This window comes from Lethenteron reissneri, unplaced genomic scaffold (assembly GCF_015708825.2).
Source record: "Lethenteron reissneri isolate LAM-NWPU_2019-01 unplaced genomic scaffold, ASM1570882v1 scaffold_1846, whole genome shotgun sequence".
NCBI lineage: Eukaryota > Metazoa > Chordata > Hyperoartia > Petromyzontiformes > Petromyzontidae > Lethenteron > Lethenteron reissneri.
The window spans coordinates 725,906-739,890 of record NW_026891604.1 but is presented as its reverse complement, the minus strand read 5'-3'; the positions used below and the strand labels follow the sequence as shown (position 1 = coordinate 739,890).

The following is a 13,985-nucleotide window of genomic DNA, read 5'->3' as shown; positions in this document are numbered from 1 at the left end:
GCACACATACAGACACACACAGACTTACAAATGCATACATACAGACACACACATACACACACACAGACACCCAGACACACACAGACACCCACAGAAACACATGCACACAGACACAAACACCGACTTACACATACATACAGATACACACATACACATACAGACACACACATATACACACACACACAGACACCCACAGACACACACACAGAGACACACACAGAGACACACACAGACTTACACATACAGACACACAGATACACACACAGACACACGCACAGACACCCACAGACACACACACACCCAGAGGCACACACACAGACTTACACAAACAGACATTAACCCCACCACCACCGCCACCCCCTCCCCCTCTGTCCGTCGCACCATCGCAGGAACCACGTGGCCGGCTTCCGCGCCTTCTACGGTCACATGGCGCGCCAGTGTGACGTCATCCTCTCTGACGCGGGGGCCATGGCGGCCATGGCTCGCGTGCGCCCCCACGTGGCCGTTCTTGACGCCTTCAACCCGTGCTCGTTCGTTCTGGCGCGAGCCCTCGGCGCTCGCTCCGTGGCCGTGCAGCCGGACGGGTTCCCGCGGCGGGGCCAGCCGCCCGGCTTGCCCGACGCTCCGGGCGATGACCCTGGGGAAGGAGGGGGAGGAGATGGCGGTGGAGGAGGGGCTGGCGGGTTCGTCGACGGACTGAGGGACGACGCCATGGACAGTGGCGGTGGCGAGGCTGGCGGTGAGGGTGGCGGTGAGGGTGGCGGTGAGGGTGGCGGTGAGGGTGGTGGTGAGGGTGGCGGTGAGTGTGGCGGTGAGGGTGGTGGTGAGGGTGGCGGTGAGGGTGGTGGTGAGGGTGGCTGCGGTGGAGGCTACCAGATGGAGCAGTTCGACGCGGTCATACGGAAGTAAGTGCGCCGATGATGAACAGATTGAGCACACAGGGACCCATAGACTCATCACCACACAGGGACCCATAGACTCATCACTACACAGGGACCCATAGACTCATCACTACACACTGAGACCCATAGACTCATCACTACACAGAGAGCCATAGACTCATCACCACACAGGGACCCATAGACTCATCACCACACAGGGACCCATAGACTCATCACCACACAGTGACCCATAGACTCATGACTACACAGAGACCCATAGACTCATCACCATACAGGGACCCATAGACTCATCACCACACAGGGACCCATAGACTCATCACCACACAGGGACCCATAGACTCATCACTACACAGGGACCCATAGACTCATCACTACACACTGAGACCCATAGACTCATCACTACACAGAGAGCCATAGACTCATCACCACACAGGGACCCATAGACTCATCACTACACACTGAGACCCATAGACTCATCACCACACAGGGACCCATAGACTCATCACCACACAGGGACCCATAGACTCATCACTACACAGAGACCCATAGACTCATCACCACACAGGGACCCATAGACTCATCACTACACAGAAAGCCATAGACTCATCACCACTCAGAGACCCATAGACTCATCACCACACAGAGACCCATAGACTCACCACCGCACAGAGAGTCATGGACTCATCACCACACAGAGAGTCATGGACTCATCACCACACAAAGACCCATAGAGTCATCACCACACAGAGACAAATAAAATCATCACCACACAGAGTGCCATAGAGTCATCACCACACAGAGAGCCATTGAGTCATTATCACACAGAGACACATAGAGTCATCACCACACAGAGAGTCATGGACTCATCACCACACAGAGAGTCATGGACTCATCACCACACAGAGACCCATAGAGTCATCACCACACAGAGAGTCATGGACTCATCACCACACAGAGAGTCGTGGACTCATCACCACACAGAGAGTCATGGACTCATCACCAAACAGAGACCCATAGAGTCATCACCACACAGAGAGTCATGGACTCATCACCACACAGAGAGTCATGGACTCATCACCACACAGAGAGTCATGGACTCATCACCACACAGAGACGCATAGAGTCATCACCACACAGAGACAAATAAATTAATCACCACACAGAGACCCATAGACTAATCACCACACAGAGACCCATAGACTCACCACCACACAGAGAGTCATGGACTCATCACCACACAGAGAGCCATAGAGTCATCACCACACAGAGAGTCATGGACTCATCACCACACAGAGAGTCATGGACTCATCACCACACAGAGAGCCATAGAGTCATCACCACACAGAGAGTCATGGACTCATCACCACACAGAGAGTCATGGACTCATCACCACACAGAGAGTCATGGACTCATCACCATACCTGGGTAGCGTGGGTGCCATGCCCCGACCCTGTGGGAGCTGTCCACCCAGCCTGAGATGTGGCTCTTAGTACTCACAGAGAGACACACAGACTCACTCACTCACACAGACTCACTCAGACTCACTCACACAGACTCACTCAGACTCACTCACACAGACTCACTCAGACTCACTCACTCAGACTCACTCACTCAGACTCAGTTAGACTCACTCAGACTCACTCAGACTCACTCACTGAGACTCACTTACTCAGACTCACTCAGACACACTCACAATGACTCACTCTCAGACTCACTCACTCAGACTCACTCACTCAAACTCACTCAGTCTCACTCACTCAGACTCACTCAGACTCACTCACTCAGACTCACTTACTCAGACTCACTCAGACACACTCACACAGACTCACTCACAGACTCACTCACTCAGACTCACTCACTCAGAATCACTCACTCACAATCACTCACTCAGACTCACTCAGACTCACTCACTCAGACTCAGTTAGACTCACTGAGACACACTCACAGAGAATCACTCACTCAGACTCACTCAGAGTCACTCACTCAGACTCACTCAGACACACTCACACAGACTCACTCACAGACTGACTCACTGAGACTCACTCAGACACACTCACTCAGACTCACTCACTCAGACTCACTCACACAGACTCAGACTCACTCACTCAGACTCACTCACAGACTCACTCACTCAGACTCACTCACAGACTCACTCACTCAGACTCACTCAGACACACTCACTCAGACTCACTCACTCAGACTCACTCACACAGACTCACTCACTCACTCAGACTCACTCACTCAGACTCACTCACTCACTCAGACTCACTCACTCACTCAGACACACTCACTCAGACTCACTCACACAGACTCACTCACTCACTCACACAGACTCACTCACTCAGACTCACTCACTCACTCAGACTCACTCAGACACACTCACTCAGACTCACTCACTCAGACTCACTCAGACACACTCACTCATACTCACTCACTCAGACTCACTCACTCAGACTCAATCACTCACTCACTCAGACTCACTCACTCAGACTCACTCACTCAGACTCACTCAGACTCACTCACTCAGACTCACTCAGACACACTCACACAGACTCACTCACTCAGACTCACTCCCTCAGACTCACTCCCTCAGACTCACTCTCTCACTCAGACTCACTCACTTAGACTCACTCACTCACTCAAACTCACTCAGACATAGTCACAAAGACTCACTTAGACACACTCACTCAGACTCACTCACTCACTCAGACTCACTCAGACTCACTCACTCAGACTCACTCACTCAGACTCACTCAGACACACTCACACAGACTCACTCACAGACTCACCCAGCCTGAGATATGGCTCTTAGTACTCACAGAGAGACACACAGACTCACTCACTCACACAGACTCACTCAGACTCACTCAGACTCACTCACTCAGACTCACCCAGACTCACTCACTCAGACTCACTCAGACTCACTCACTCAGACTCACTCAGACACACTCACACAGACTCACTCACTCAGACTCACTCCCTCAGACTCACTCCCTCAGACTCACTCTCTCACTCAGACTCACTCACTTAGACTCACTCACTCACTCAAACTCACTCAGACATAGTCACAAAGACTCACTTAGACACACTCACTCAGACTCACTCACTCACTCAGACTCACTCAGACTCACTCACTCAGACTCACTCACTCAGACTCACTCAGACACACTCACACAGACTCACTCACAGACTCACCCAGCCTGAGATATGGCTCTTAGTACTCACAGAGAGACACACAGACTCACTCACTCACACAGACTCACTCAGACTCACTCAGACTCACTCACTCAGACTCACCCAGACTCACTCACACAGACTTACTCAGACTCACTCACACATATTCATTCAGACTTACTCAGACTCACTCACACAGACTCACTCACAGACTCACTCACACAGACTCACTCACACAGACTCACTCACACTCACTCAGACTCACTCACTCAGACTCACTCAGACTCACTCAGACTCACTCACACACACAGACTCACTGAGACTCACTCAGACTTACTCAGATACACTCACACAGACTCAATGAAACTCACTGAGACTCACTCAGACTCACTCACTCGGACTCACTCAGACACACAGACTCACTCAGACACAGACTCACTGAGACTAATTCAGACTCACTCAGACTCACTCAGATACACTCACACAGACTCACTGAGACTCACTCAGACTCACTCAGACTCACTCACTCAGACTCACTCACTCAGACTCACTCAGTCAGACTCACTTACTCAGACTCACTCAGACACACTCACACAGACTCACTCAGACACACTCACATAGACTCACTCACTCCCTCAGACTCACTCACTCAGACTCACTCACTCAGACTCACTCACTCAGACTCACTCAGACATACTCACACAGACTCACTCACAGACTCACTCACTCAGACTCACTCACTCAGACTCACTCAGACTCACTCACTCAGACTCACCTAGACTCACACACACACACAGACTCACTGAGACTCACTCAGACTTACTCAGATACACTCACACAGACTCAATGAGACTCACTGAGACTCACTCAGACTCACTCACTCAAACTCACTCACTCAGACTCACTGAGACTCACTCAGACTCACTCAGACACACAGACTCACTCAGACACACAGACTCAATGAGACTAATTCAGACTCACTCAGACTCACTCAGATACACTCACACAGACTCACTGAGACTCACTCAGACTCACTCAGACTCACTCACTCAGACTCACTCACTCAGACTCACTCAGTCAGGCTCACTTACTCAGACTCACTCAGACACACTCACATAGACTCACTCACTCACTCAGACTCACTCACTCAGACTCACTCACACAGACTCACTCAGACACACTCACATAGACTCACTCACTCACTCAGACTCACTCACTCAGACTCACTCACTCAGACTCACTCAGACATACTCACACAGACTCACACAGACTCACTCACTCAGACTCACTCAGACTCACTCAGACTCACTCACTCAGACTCACTCACTCAGACTCACTCACTCAGACTCACTTACTCAGACTCACTCAGACACACTCACTCAGACTCACTCACTCAGACTCACTTACTCAGACTCACTCACTCAGACTCACTCACTCAGACACACTCACACACACTCACACAGACTCACTCACTCACTCAGACTCACTCACTCACTCAGACATACTCACACAGACTCACTCAGACTCACTCACTCAGACACACTCATTCATACTCACTCACTCAGACTCACTCACTCACTCAAACTCACTCACTCAGACATACTCACAAAGACTCACTCAGACACACTCACTCAGACTCACTCACTCAGACTCACTCACTCACTCAGACTCACTCAGACTCACTCACACAGACATACTCACACAGACTCACTCACACACAGCCTCACACACATGGCGTGTCTCTCTCTGTGTGGTTGTTTCCCAGACACCTTGGAGGCACGAGTGGTCTTGCTCCGACCCTGTGGGAGCTGTCCACCCAGCCTGAGATGTGGTTCTTTAACGTGGACTTCGCCCTCGAGTCTGCCCGGCCTCTCCCTCCCTACGCCGTCTGTGTGGGCGGCCTCCTCGCCAGGCCACCGCGTCCTCTGCCACCGGTGAGCGAGGGATGTTGACTACCTTGCCTGGTAGGCGCGAGGTCGCAGGATCGATCCCAGACTCTGTAAGATGTTGACTACCTCTCCCGGCACGAGGGAGGTCGTAGGTTCGATCCCAGACTCTGGGAGATGTTGACTACCTCGCCCGGTAGGCGGGAAGTTGAGGGTTCGATCACTATGTCTAGAACATGTTGACTCAATCGCCCGGTACGCGGCAGGTTGCGGGTTTTATCCGGGACTGGAAGATGTTGACTACCTCGTCCTGTACGTGCGAGGTCGCGGGGTCGATCCCAGACTCTGGAAGGTGTTGACTACCTCTCCTGGTAGGCGGAAGGTCGTGGGTTCGATCCTGCACTCTGGAAGATGTTGACTACCTCGCCTGGTACGTGCAAGGTCGTGGGGTCGATCCCAGATGCTGGGACATGTTGACTACCTCGCCTGGTACGTGGGATGTCGTGGGTTCGATCTCGGACTCTGGAAGTTGTTGACTACCTCGCCCGGTATGCGCGAGGTAGTGGGGTCGATTCCAGACCCTGGAAGTTGTTGACTACCTCTCCCGGTACGTGCGAGGTCGCAGGGTCGATCCCAGATGCTGGAAGATGTTGACTACCTCTCCCGGTAGGCGGGAGGGCGTGGGTTCGATCTCGGACTCTGGGAGATGTTGACTACCTCTCCCGGTAGGTGGGAGGTCGTAGGTTCGATCACTGACGCTAGAACATGTTGACTACCTCGTCCTGTACGCGGGAGGTCGTGGGTTCGATCCTGCGCTCTGAAAGATGTTGACTACCTCACTCGGTACGTGCAAGGTCGTGGGGCCGATCCCAGACTCTGGAAGATTTTGACTACTTCTCCCGGTACGCGGAAAGTCGTAGGTTCATCCTGGACTCTGGGAGATGTTGACTACCTCTCCCGGTACGTGCGAGGTCGCAGGATCGATCCCAGACTCTGTAAGATGTTGACTACCTCTCCCGGCACGAGGGAGGTCGTGGGTTCGCTCTCGGACTCTGGGAGATGTTGACTACGTCTCCCGGTATGCGGGAGGTCGTGGGGTCGATCCCAGACTCTGGGAGATGTTGACTACCTCTCCCGGTATGCGGGAAGTCGCAGGTTCGATCCCAGACTCTGGAAGATGTTGACTACCTCTCCCGGTATGCGGGAAGTCGTAGGTTCGTCCTTGACTCTGGAAGTTGTTGACTACCTCTCTCGGTACGTGGGATGTCGTGGGTTCGATCCTGCGCTCTGAAAGATGTTGACTACCTCGCCTGGTACATGCGAGGTCGTGGGGTCGATCTTGGAATCTGGAAGTTGTTGACTACCTCGCCCGGTACACATGAAGTCGTAGGCTCGTCCTGGACTCTTAAAGATGTTTACTACCTCTCCCAGTACGCGGGAGGTCGTGGGTTTGTCCTGGACTCTGTGAGATGTTGACTACCTCTCCCAGTACACAGGAAGTCGTGGGTTCGATCACTGACGCTAGAACATGTTGACTACCTCGTCCTGTACGCGGGAGGTCGTGGGTTCAATCCTGCGCTCTGGAAGATGTTGACTACCTCACTCGGTACGTGGGAAGTCGTGGGTTCGATCCCAGACTCTGGAAGATGTTGACTACCTCACTCGGTAGGCGGGAGGTCGTGAGTTCGATCCCAGACTCTGGAAGATGTTGACTACTTCACCCGGTATGCGGGAGTTCGTGGGTTCGATCTCGGACTCTGGGAGATGTTGACTACCTCACCCGTGACGCAGAAGGTTGGCCAGTTTGATCCCAGACTCCAAAGATGCCTGTAAGGGCACGGTGATGGCTAGGGAGATGTTATCGGGACGATGTAGGTTCGATCCCAGATCCCCCGAGATGTTCAATCTGGGAGATGTCGACTACCTCTCCCGGTACACAGGAAGTCGTGGGTTCGTCCTGGACTCTGGGAGATGTTGACTACCTCACCCGGTATGCGGGAGTTCGTGGGTTCGATCTCGGACTCTGGGAAATGTTGACTACCTCGCCCGTGACGCAGAAGGTTGGTGAGTTCGATCCCAGACCCCAAAGATGCCTGTAAGGGCACGGTGATGGATAGGCAGATGTTATCGGGACGATGTCGGTTCAATCCCAGATCCCCCGAGATGATAAATTCCTCACTTGGTATGGAGGAGGTCGTGGGTTCGATCAGGCACCTTAACAATGCCTCCTGCTGCTGTATATTTGGAGTCTGTTTGTCTCTCTCTCCGTGGTGGTCACTGCGTTGATTTTCGATTTAAAGCTTTCGTGACTGCAGGGATTCATCTTCTTGGTTCTTTCGGTAAAGTCACGTAGAAGGGAAATAATAAAAGAATAATAATAAAACATAATAAAATAATTCTCCCGACGTTTCGGCCACAACGCAAGCAGCCGTCCTCAGGTGAAGAACAGGTCTGTCGTGAAGACAGCGTCATTCACATAATCATCATCATGAACATCATCATCAACATCATCAACATCTACATCATCAACATCATCTTTTTTTCGATTTAAAGCTTTCGTGACTGCAGGGATTCATCTTCTTGGTTCTTTCGGTAAAGTCACGTAGAAGGGAAGTAATAAAATAATAAAAATAAAACACAATAAAATACAATTCTCACGACGTTTCGGCCACAACGCAAGCAGCCGTCCTCAGGTGAAGAACAGGTCTCGTTGATTCACTCGTTGATTTTGTCTCCACATTTACATTCAACGTCTCTACGCGTCTTGAGCATTTGGTTGCTGATGTCCATTTCCTCACGGTGATGATAACGATGCTGCTTTCGTTTGTAATGACCAGGTCCCTTGTCTGAACAGAGAGCCACGCAGCAGCTTAGCGGAGCCTTACACCTGGTGACGTAAATATAATTCTAGATTTGAAGCTTTCGTGACTGCAAGGATTCATATTGTTATGTTTTTTTCGGTGAAGTGACGTAGGTAAAAAAATGAAATTAATAAAAAGTAAAATAAAAATTACGACGTTTTGGAGGCAACACAAGCTTCCGTCTTCAGGTGGAACCGTCACAGCACGATAGCTGTATCAAGTAAGAGAAATTCATCAACATAGCAAAGGGCTGTTTCATCTACGTAACAAAGGCTCAGTCCCATTTACAGCAGCCGCACCTTTACATCAGCCGCACCTTAACAACTCTTGGTACCTCCCAGTTCAACCAGTCTACATGTAATAAAGGACTCCGTCACACGATGTTGATCTCCGTCGGTCCTTTATTTGTGTTCGTCTTCCGCTCACCCCGCTGGCCTCCTCCTCGGCCCAGCGTCGTCTCTCCTTGCGCCCCGCGCACTCTGCAGCTACCCTGCTGCTCCATATGCAGCCCCACTGCTGCTCCGCTATGCAGCAACTCTGCTGCCTGTGCAACCTCGCATGCCCTGTGCTAGCCTCCGCTAGTTCTGCAGCTACTCGGCTGCTCCGTGCAACCCCTGCACGCCCTGTGCGCCCCGCGCACTCTGCTCTCTCCTCACCCCACTGGCTGGCACCGTCATGAGCCCCTCAGCCACCAGGCTGAGGCACGGCGGCCACCCAACGTGGTCTCCCTCTTCAATCTCTCGACTCCCCTCATGTCTTCCGGTCTCCTTCCTATAACCCCTCCCCCACGTGACCCTGACTCCTCCCTCTCGGATCGTCACATCCGACCTGCCTATTTACGCTCGCATTGCATACACGACAAAGGCTCATTCCTAGCGGCGGCCTCACAACAATAATACACAGCTCCGATCCAGGTGCCTGCCTTGGCTCCTCCCACCCTCAACCAGTATATATGCAGTGACGGGTCTCTTGGAGTTTCTCTTGCTTGATACAGCTATCGTGCTGTGACGGTTCCGCCTGAAGACGGAAGCTTGTGTTGCCTCCGAAACGTCGTGATTTTTATTTTACTTTAATTTATTTTAATTTTACCTATGTGACTTTACCGTAAAAACTTAAGAATATAAAAAGACGTAAATATAGTTTAGTTTTAGTATGGGTCTCGATGGGTGTGGGTCTATGTGCGTCTCTATGAGTTTGGGTCTCTATGGGTCTCTGTGGGCCTCTATGAGTTTGGGTCTCTGTGGGTCTCTGTGGGTCTTTATGAGTGTGGCTCTCTGTGGGTCTTTATGAGTGTGGGTCTCTGTGGGTCTCTATGAGTATGTGTCTCTGTGGGTCTCTATGAGTGTGGGTCTCTATGGGTCTCTATGAGTATGTGTCTCTGTGGGTCTTTATGAGTGTGGGTCTCTATGGGTCTCTATGAGTATGTGTCTCTGTGGGTCTTTATGAGTGTGGGTCTCTGTGGGTCTCTATGAGTATGTGTCTCTGTGGGTCTCTATGAGTGTGGGTCTCTATGGGTCTCTATTAGTATGGGTCTCTATGTGATGATGATGATGAGGAAGTGTCTTTCACCTTGCAAAATACAAAGTAGTTTGTAGTTTTTAAACGCTAGTGCTGCCAATGGCAAGACACTCTCTCTGACTGCTCATTCACTCACCACCACCAGCACCCTGGGCTCCATGGTCTTCATGAGTCTCTACGTGTCTCTATGTGTCCCTACCTATCTCTACGTGTCTCTTAGAGTCTCTATGAGTCTCTATGAGTCTGTATGGGTCTATATGTGTCCCTACAAGTCTCTATGAGTCTGTATGGGTCTCTATGAGTCTCTCTGTGTCTCTATGGTCTTCATGAGTCTCTGTGTGTCTCTACGAGTCTTTACCTATCTCTACGTGTCTCTTAGAGTCTCTATGAGTCTCTATGAGTCTGTATGGGTCTATATGTGTCCCTACAAGTCTCTATGAGTCTGTATGGGTCTCTATGAGTCTCTCTGTGTCTCTATGGTCTTCATGAGTCTCTATGAGTCTCTATGAGTCTGTATGGGTCTCTATGAGTCTTCATGTGTCTCATGTGTCTTTACGTGTCTCTATGAGTCTCTATGTGTCTTCATGTGTCTTTATGTGTCTCTACGTGTCTCTGTGAGTCTCTATGTTTCTTCATGTGTCTCATGTGTCTTTACGTGCCTCTATGTGTCCCTACGAGTCTATACCTATCTCTACGTATCTCTGAGTCTTTGTGAGTCTCTATGAGTCTGTATGGGTCTCTATGTGTCTTCATGTGTCTCATGTGTTTTTATGTGTGTCTATGTGTCCCTACGAGTCTCTAACTATCTCTACGTATCTCCGAGTCTCTGTGAGTCTTTATGCGTCTGTATGGGTCTCTATGCATCTCCACGAGTCTCTTTGTGTCTCTAACGTGTCTCTAACGTGTCTCTGTGAGCCTCTATGAGTCTCTATGTGTCTTCATGAGTCTCATGTGTCTTTATGTGTCTCTATGTGTCCCTACGAGTCTCTAACTATCTCTACATATCTCCGAGTCTCTGTGAGTCTCTATGAGTCTGTATGTATCTCCACGTAGACGCTTGAGTCTCTGCTGTCTGGGCCATGCTCCCACGGCTTCGTGCTGGTCTCCCTGGGCTCCATTGTCTTCATGAGTCTCTCTGTGTCTCTATGGTCTTCATGAGTCTCTACGTGTCTCTGTGAGACTCTATGAGTCTGTATGGGTCTCTATGTGTCTTCATGTGTCTCATGTGTCTTTATGTGTCTCTATGAGTCTCTCTGTGTCTCTATGGTCTGTATGAGTCTCTATGGTCTTCATGTCTCTATGAGTCTTTATGAGTCTCTACGTGTCTTTATGTGTCTCTACGTGTCTCTAACGTGTCTCTATGCATCTGTGTGTATCTCTATGTGTCTCTATGTATCTCCACGTTGACCCTAGACTCTCTGCTGTCTGGGCTGTGCTCCAGAGGCTTTGTCCTCGTCTCGCTGGGCTCCATGGTCTTCATGAGTCTCTATGTTTCTTCATGTGTCTCATGTGTCTCTACGTGTCTCTGAGTCTCTACAAGTCTCTATGAGTCTGTATGGGTCTCTATGTGTCTCCTCGTAGACCCTAGACTCTCTGATATCTGGGCCATGCTCCCTCGGCTTCGTGCTGGTCTCGCTGCGCTCCATGGTATCTATGAGTCTCTCTGTCTCTATGGTCTTTATGAGGCTATGTGAGTCTCTATGGGTCTCTACGCATCTCTGAGTCTCTGTGAGTCTCTATGAGTCTGTATGGGTCTGTGTGTGTCTCTACAAGTCTCTATGTGTTTCTATTGGTCTTCATGAGTCTCTACGTGTATCTAACGTGTCTTTGTGAGTCTCTATGAGTCTGTATGGGTCTCTATGTGTCTCTATGTGTCTCTATGTGTCTCTATGTGTCTCCACGTAGACGCTTGAGTCTCTGCTGTCTGGGCCGTGTTCCCGCGGCTTCGTCCTCGTCTCGCTGGGCTCCATGGTCTTCATGAGTCTCTACGTGTCTCTAACGTGTTTCTATGAGTCTGTATGTGTTTCTATTGGTCTCTATGAGTCTCTCTGTGTCTCTATGGTCTTCATGAGTCTCTACGTGTCTTCATGTGTCTCTACCTATCTCTAGGTGTCTCCAGGAGTCTCTGTGAGTCTCTACGTGTCTTCACGTGTCTTTATGTATCTCCACGTAGACCCTAAACTCTCTGCTATCTGGGCAGTGCTCCCTCGGCTTCGTGCTCGTCTCGCTGGGCTCCATGGTCTTCATGTGTTTCTACGTGTTTCTATGTGTCTCTATGTGTCTCTATGCATCTGTGTGGGTCTCTACACATCTCTGAGTCTCTGTGAGTCTCTACGCGTCTGTATGGGTCTCTATGTGTCTCTAACGTGTCTCTAATGTGTCTCCATGAGTCTCTATGAGTCTCTACGTGTCTCCACGAGTCTCTTTGTGTCTCTATGTGTCTCTATGTGTCTCTGTGAGTCTCTACGTGTCTCTATGAGTCTCTATGCGTCTGTATGGGTCTCTATGCCTCATGTGTCTTTACGTGTCTCTGTGCGTGTCTATGGTCTTCATGAGTCTATATGTGTATTCATGTGTTTCATGAGTCTTTACGTGTCTCTATGAGTCTCTGTGAGTCTGTATGGGTCTCATGTGTCTCATTGTGTCTCTATGTGTCTCTATGTGTCTCTATGAGTCTCTCTGTGTCTCTATGGTCTTCATGAGTCTCTATGTGTCTTCATGTGTCTCATGTGTCTTTACGTGTCTTTATGAGTCTCTGTGAGTCTCTATGTGTCTTCATGAGTCTCTATGTGTCTTTATGAGTCTCTATGTGTCCCTACGAGTCACTAACTATCTCTACGTATCTCTGAGTCTCTGTGAGTCTCTATGAGTCTGTATGGGTCTCTATGTGTCGCTATGAATCTCTATGAGTCTGTGTGTGTCTCTACGTGTCTCCACGTAGACCCTAGACTCTCTGCTGTCTGGGCCGTGCTCCCGCGGCTTCGTCCTCGTCTCGCTGGGCTCCATGGTCTCGTCAGTGTCCGACGAGCGTCTGCTGGGCGAGATGAGCGCCGCCCTCTCCCGCCTGGCTCCCCTCTGCGTCCTCTGGCGACACGCGGACCTCGCCTGGCCCAGGGGACGCAACGTGCACGTCGCTGATTGGCTGCCTCACAACGACCTCATGGGCGAGTCTCTTCGTTCGTTCGTTCACTCATTCACTCACTCATTCACTAACTCAACACTCATTCATTCACTTGGTCGGTTTTTCAATTCGTCGCTCGAAACCTGTGAATCGGTCGACTTATTTGCAGGCTGTATTGCAAGGACCTCGTAGGTGAGTCGTTGGTTCGTTCACTCATTCACTCACTCATACACTCATTCATTCACTCACTCATTTACTAACTCATTGACTCACTCATTCACTCGGTCGGTTATTCAATCCGTCGCTCAGTTACTCGGGAATCGGTCAACTAGTCCACTGGATACCTCACAAGGACCTCGTGAGCGAGTCGTTGGTTCGTTCACTCATTCACTCACTCATTCACTCACTCATTCACTCACTCATTCATTCACTCGGTCGGTTTTTCAATCCGTCGCTCGGAACCTGTGAATCGGTCGACTTATTCACAGGCTGTATCACAAGGACCTCGTGGGTGAGTCGTTGG

The 13,985-nt window shown here is 50.5% G+C and overlaps 1 protein-coding gene across 1 annotated transcript in view; it reads left to right on the top strand.

Annotated features, from left to right (window-relative positions):
• The first annotated feature begins 813 nt into the window (after positions 1–813).
• LOC133339357 (UDP-glucuronosyltransferase 3A1-like) overlaps positions 814–13,985 on the top strand; it is a 31,949-nt gene continuing 18,777 nt past the window's right edge. Inside the window, exons 1-3 of the mRNA XM_061547490.1 lie at positions 814–905; positions 5,842–6,010; positions 13,283–13,505. Coding sequence (XP_061403474.1) covers positions 877–905; positions 5,842–6,010; positions 13,283–13,505 — 421 coding nt within the window. The 5' untranslated portion in view covers positions 814–876. The remainder of the gene's footprint in view (positions 906–5,841; positions 6,011–13,282; positions 13,506–13,985) is intronic.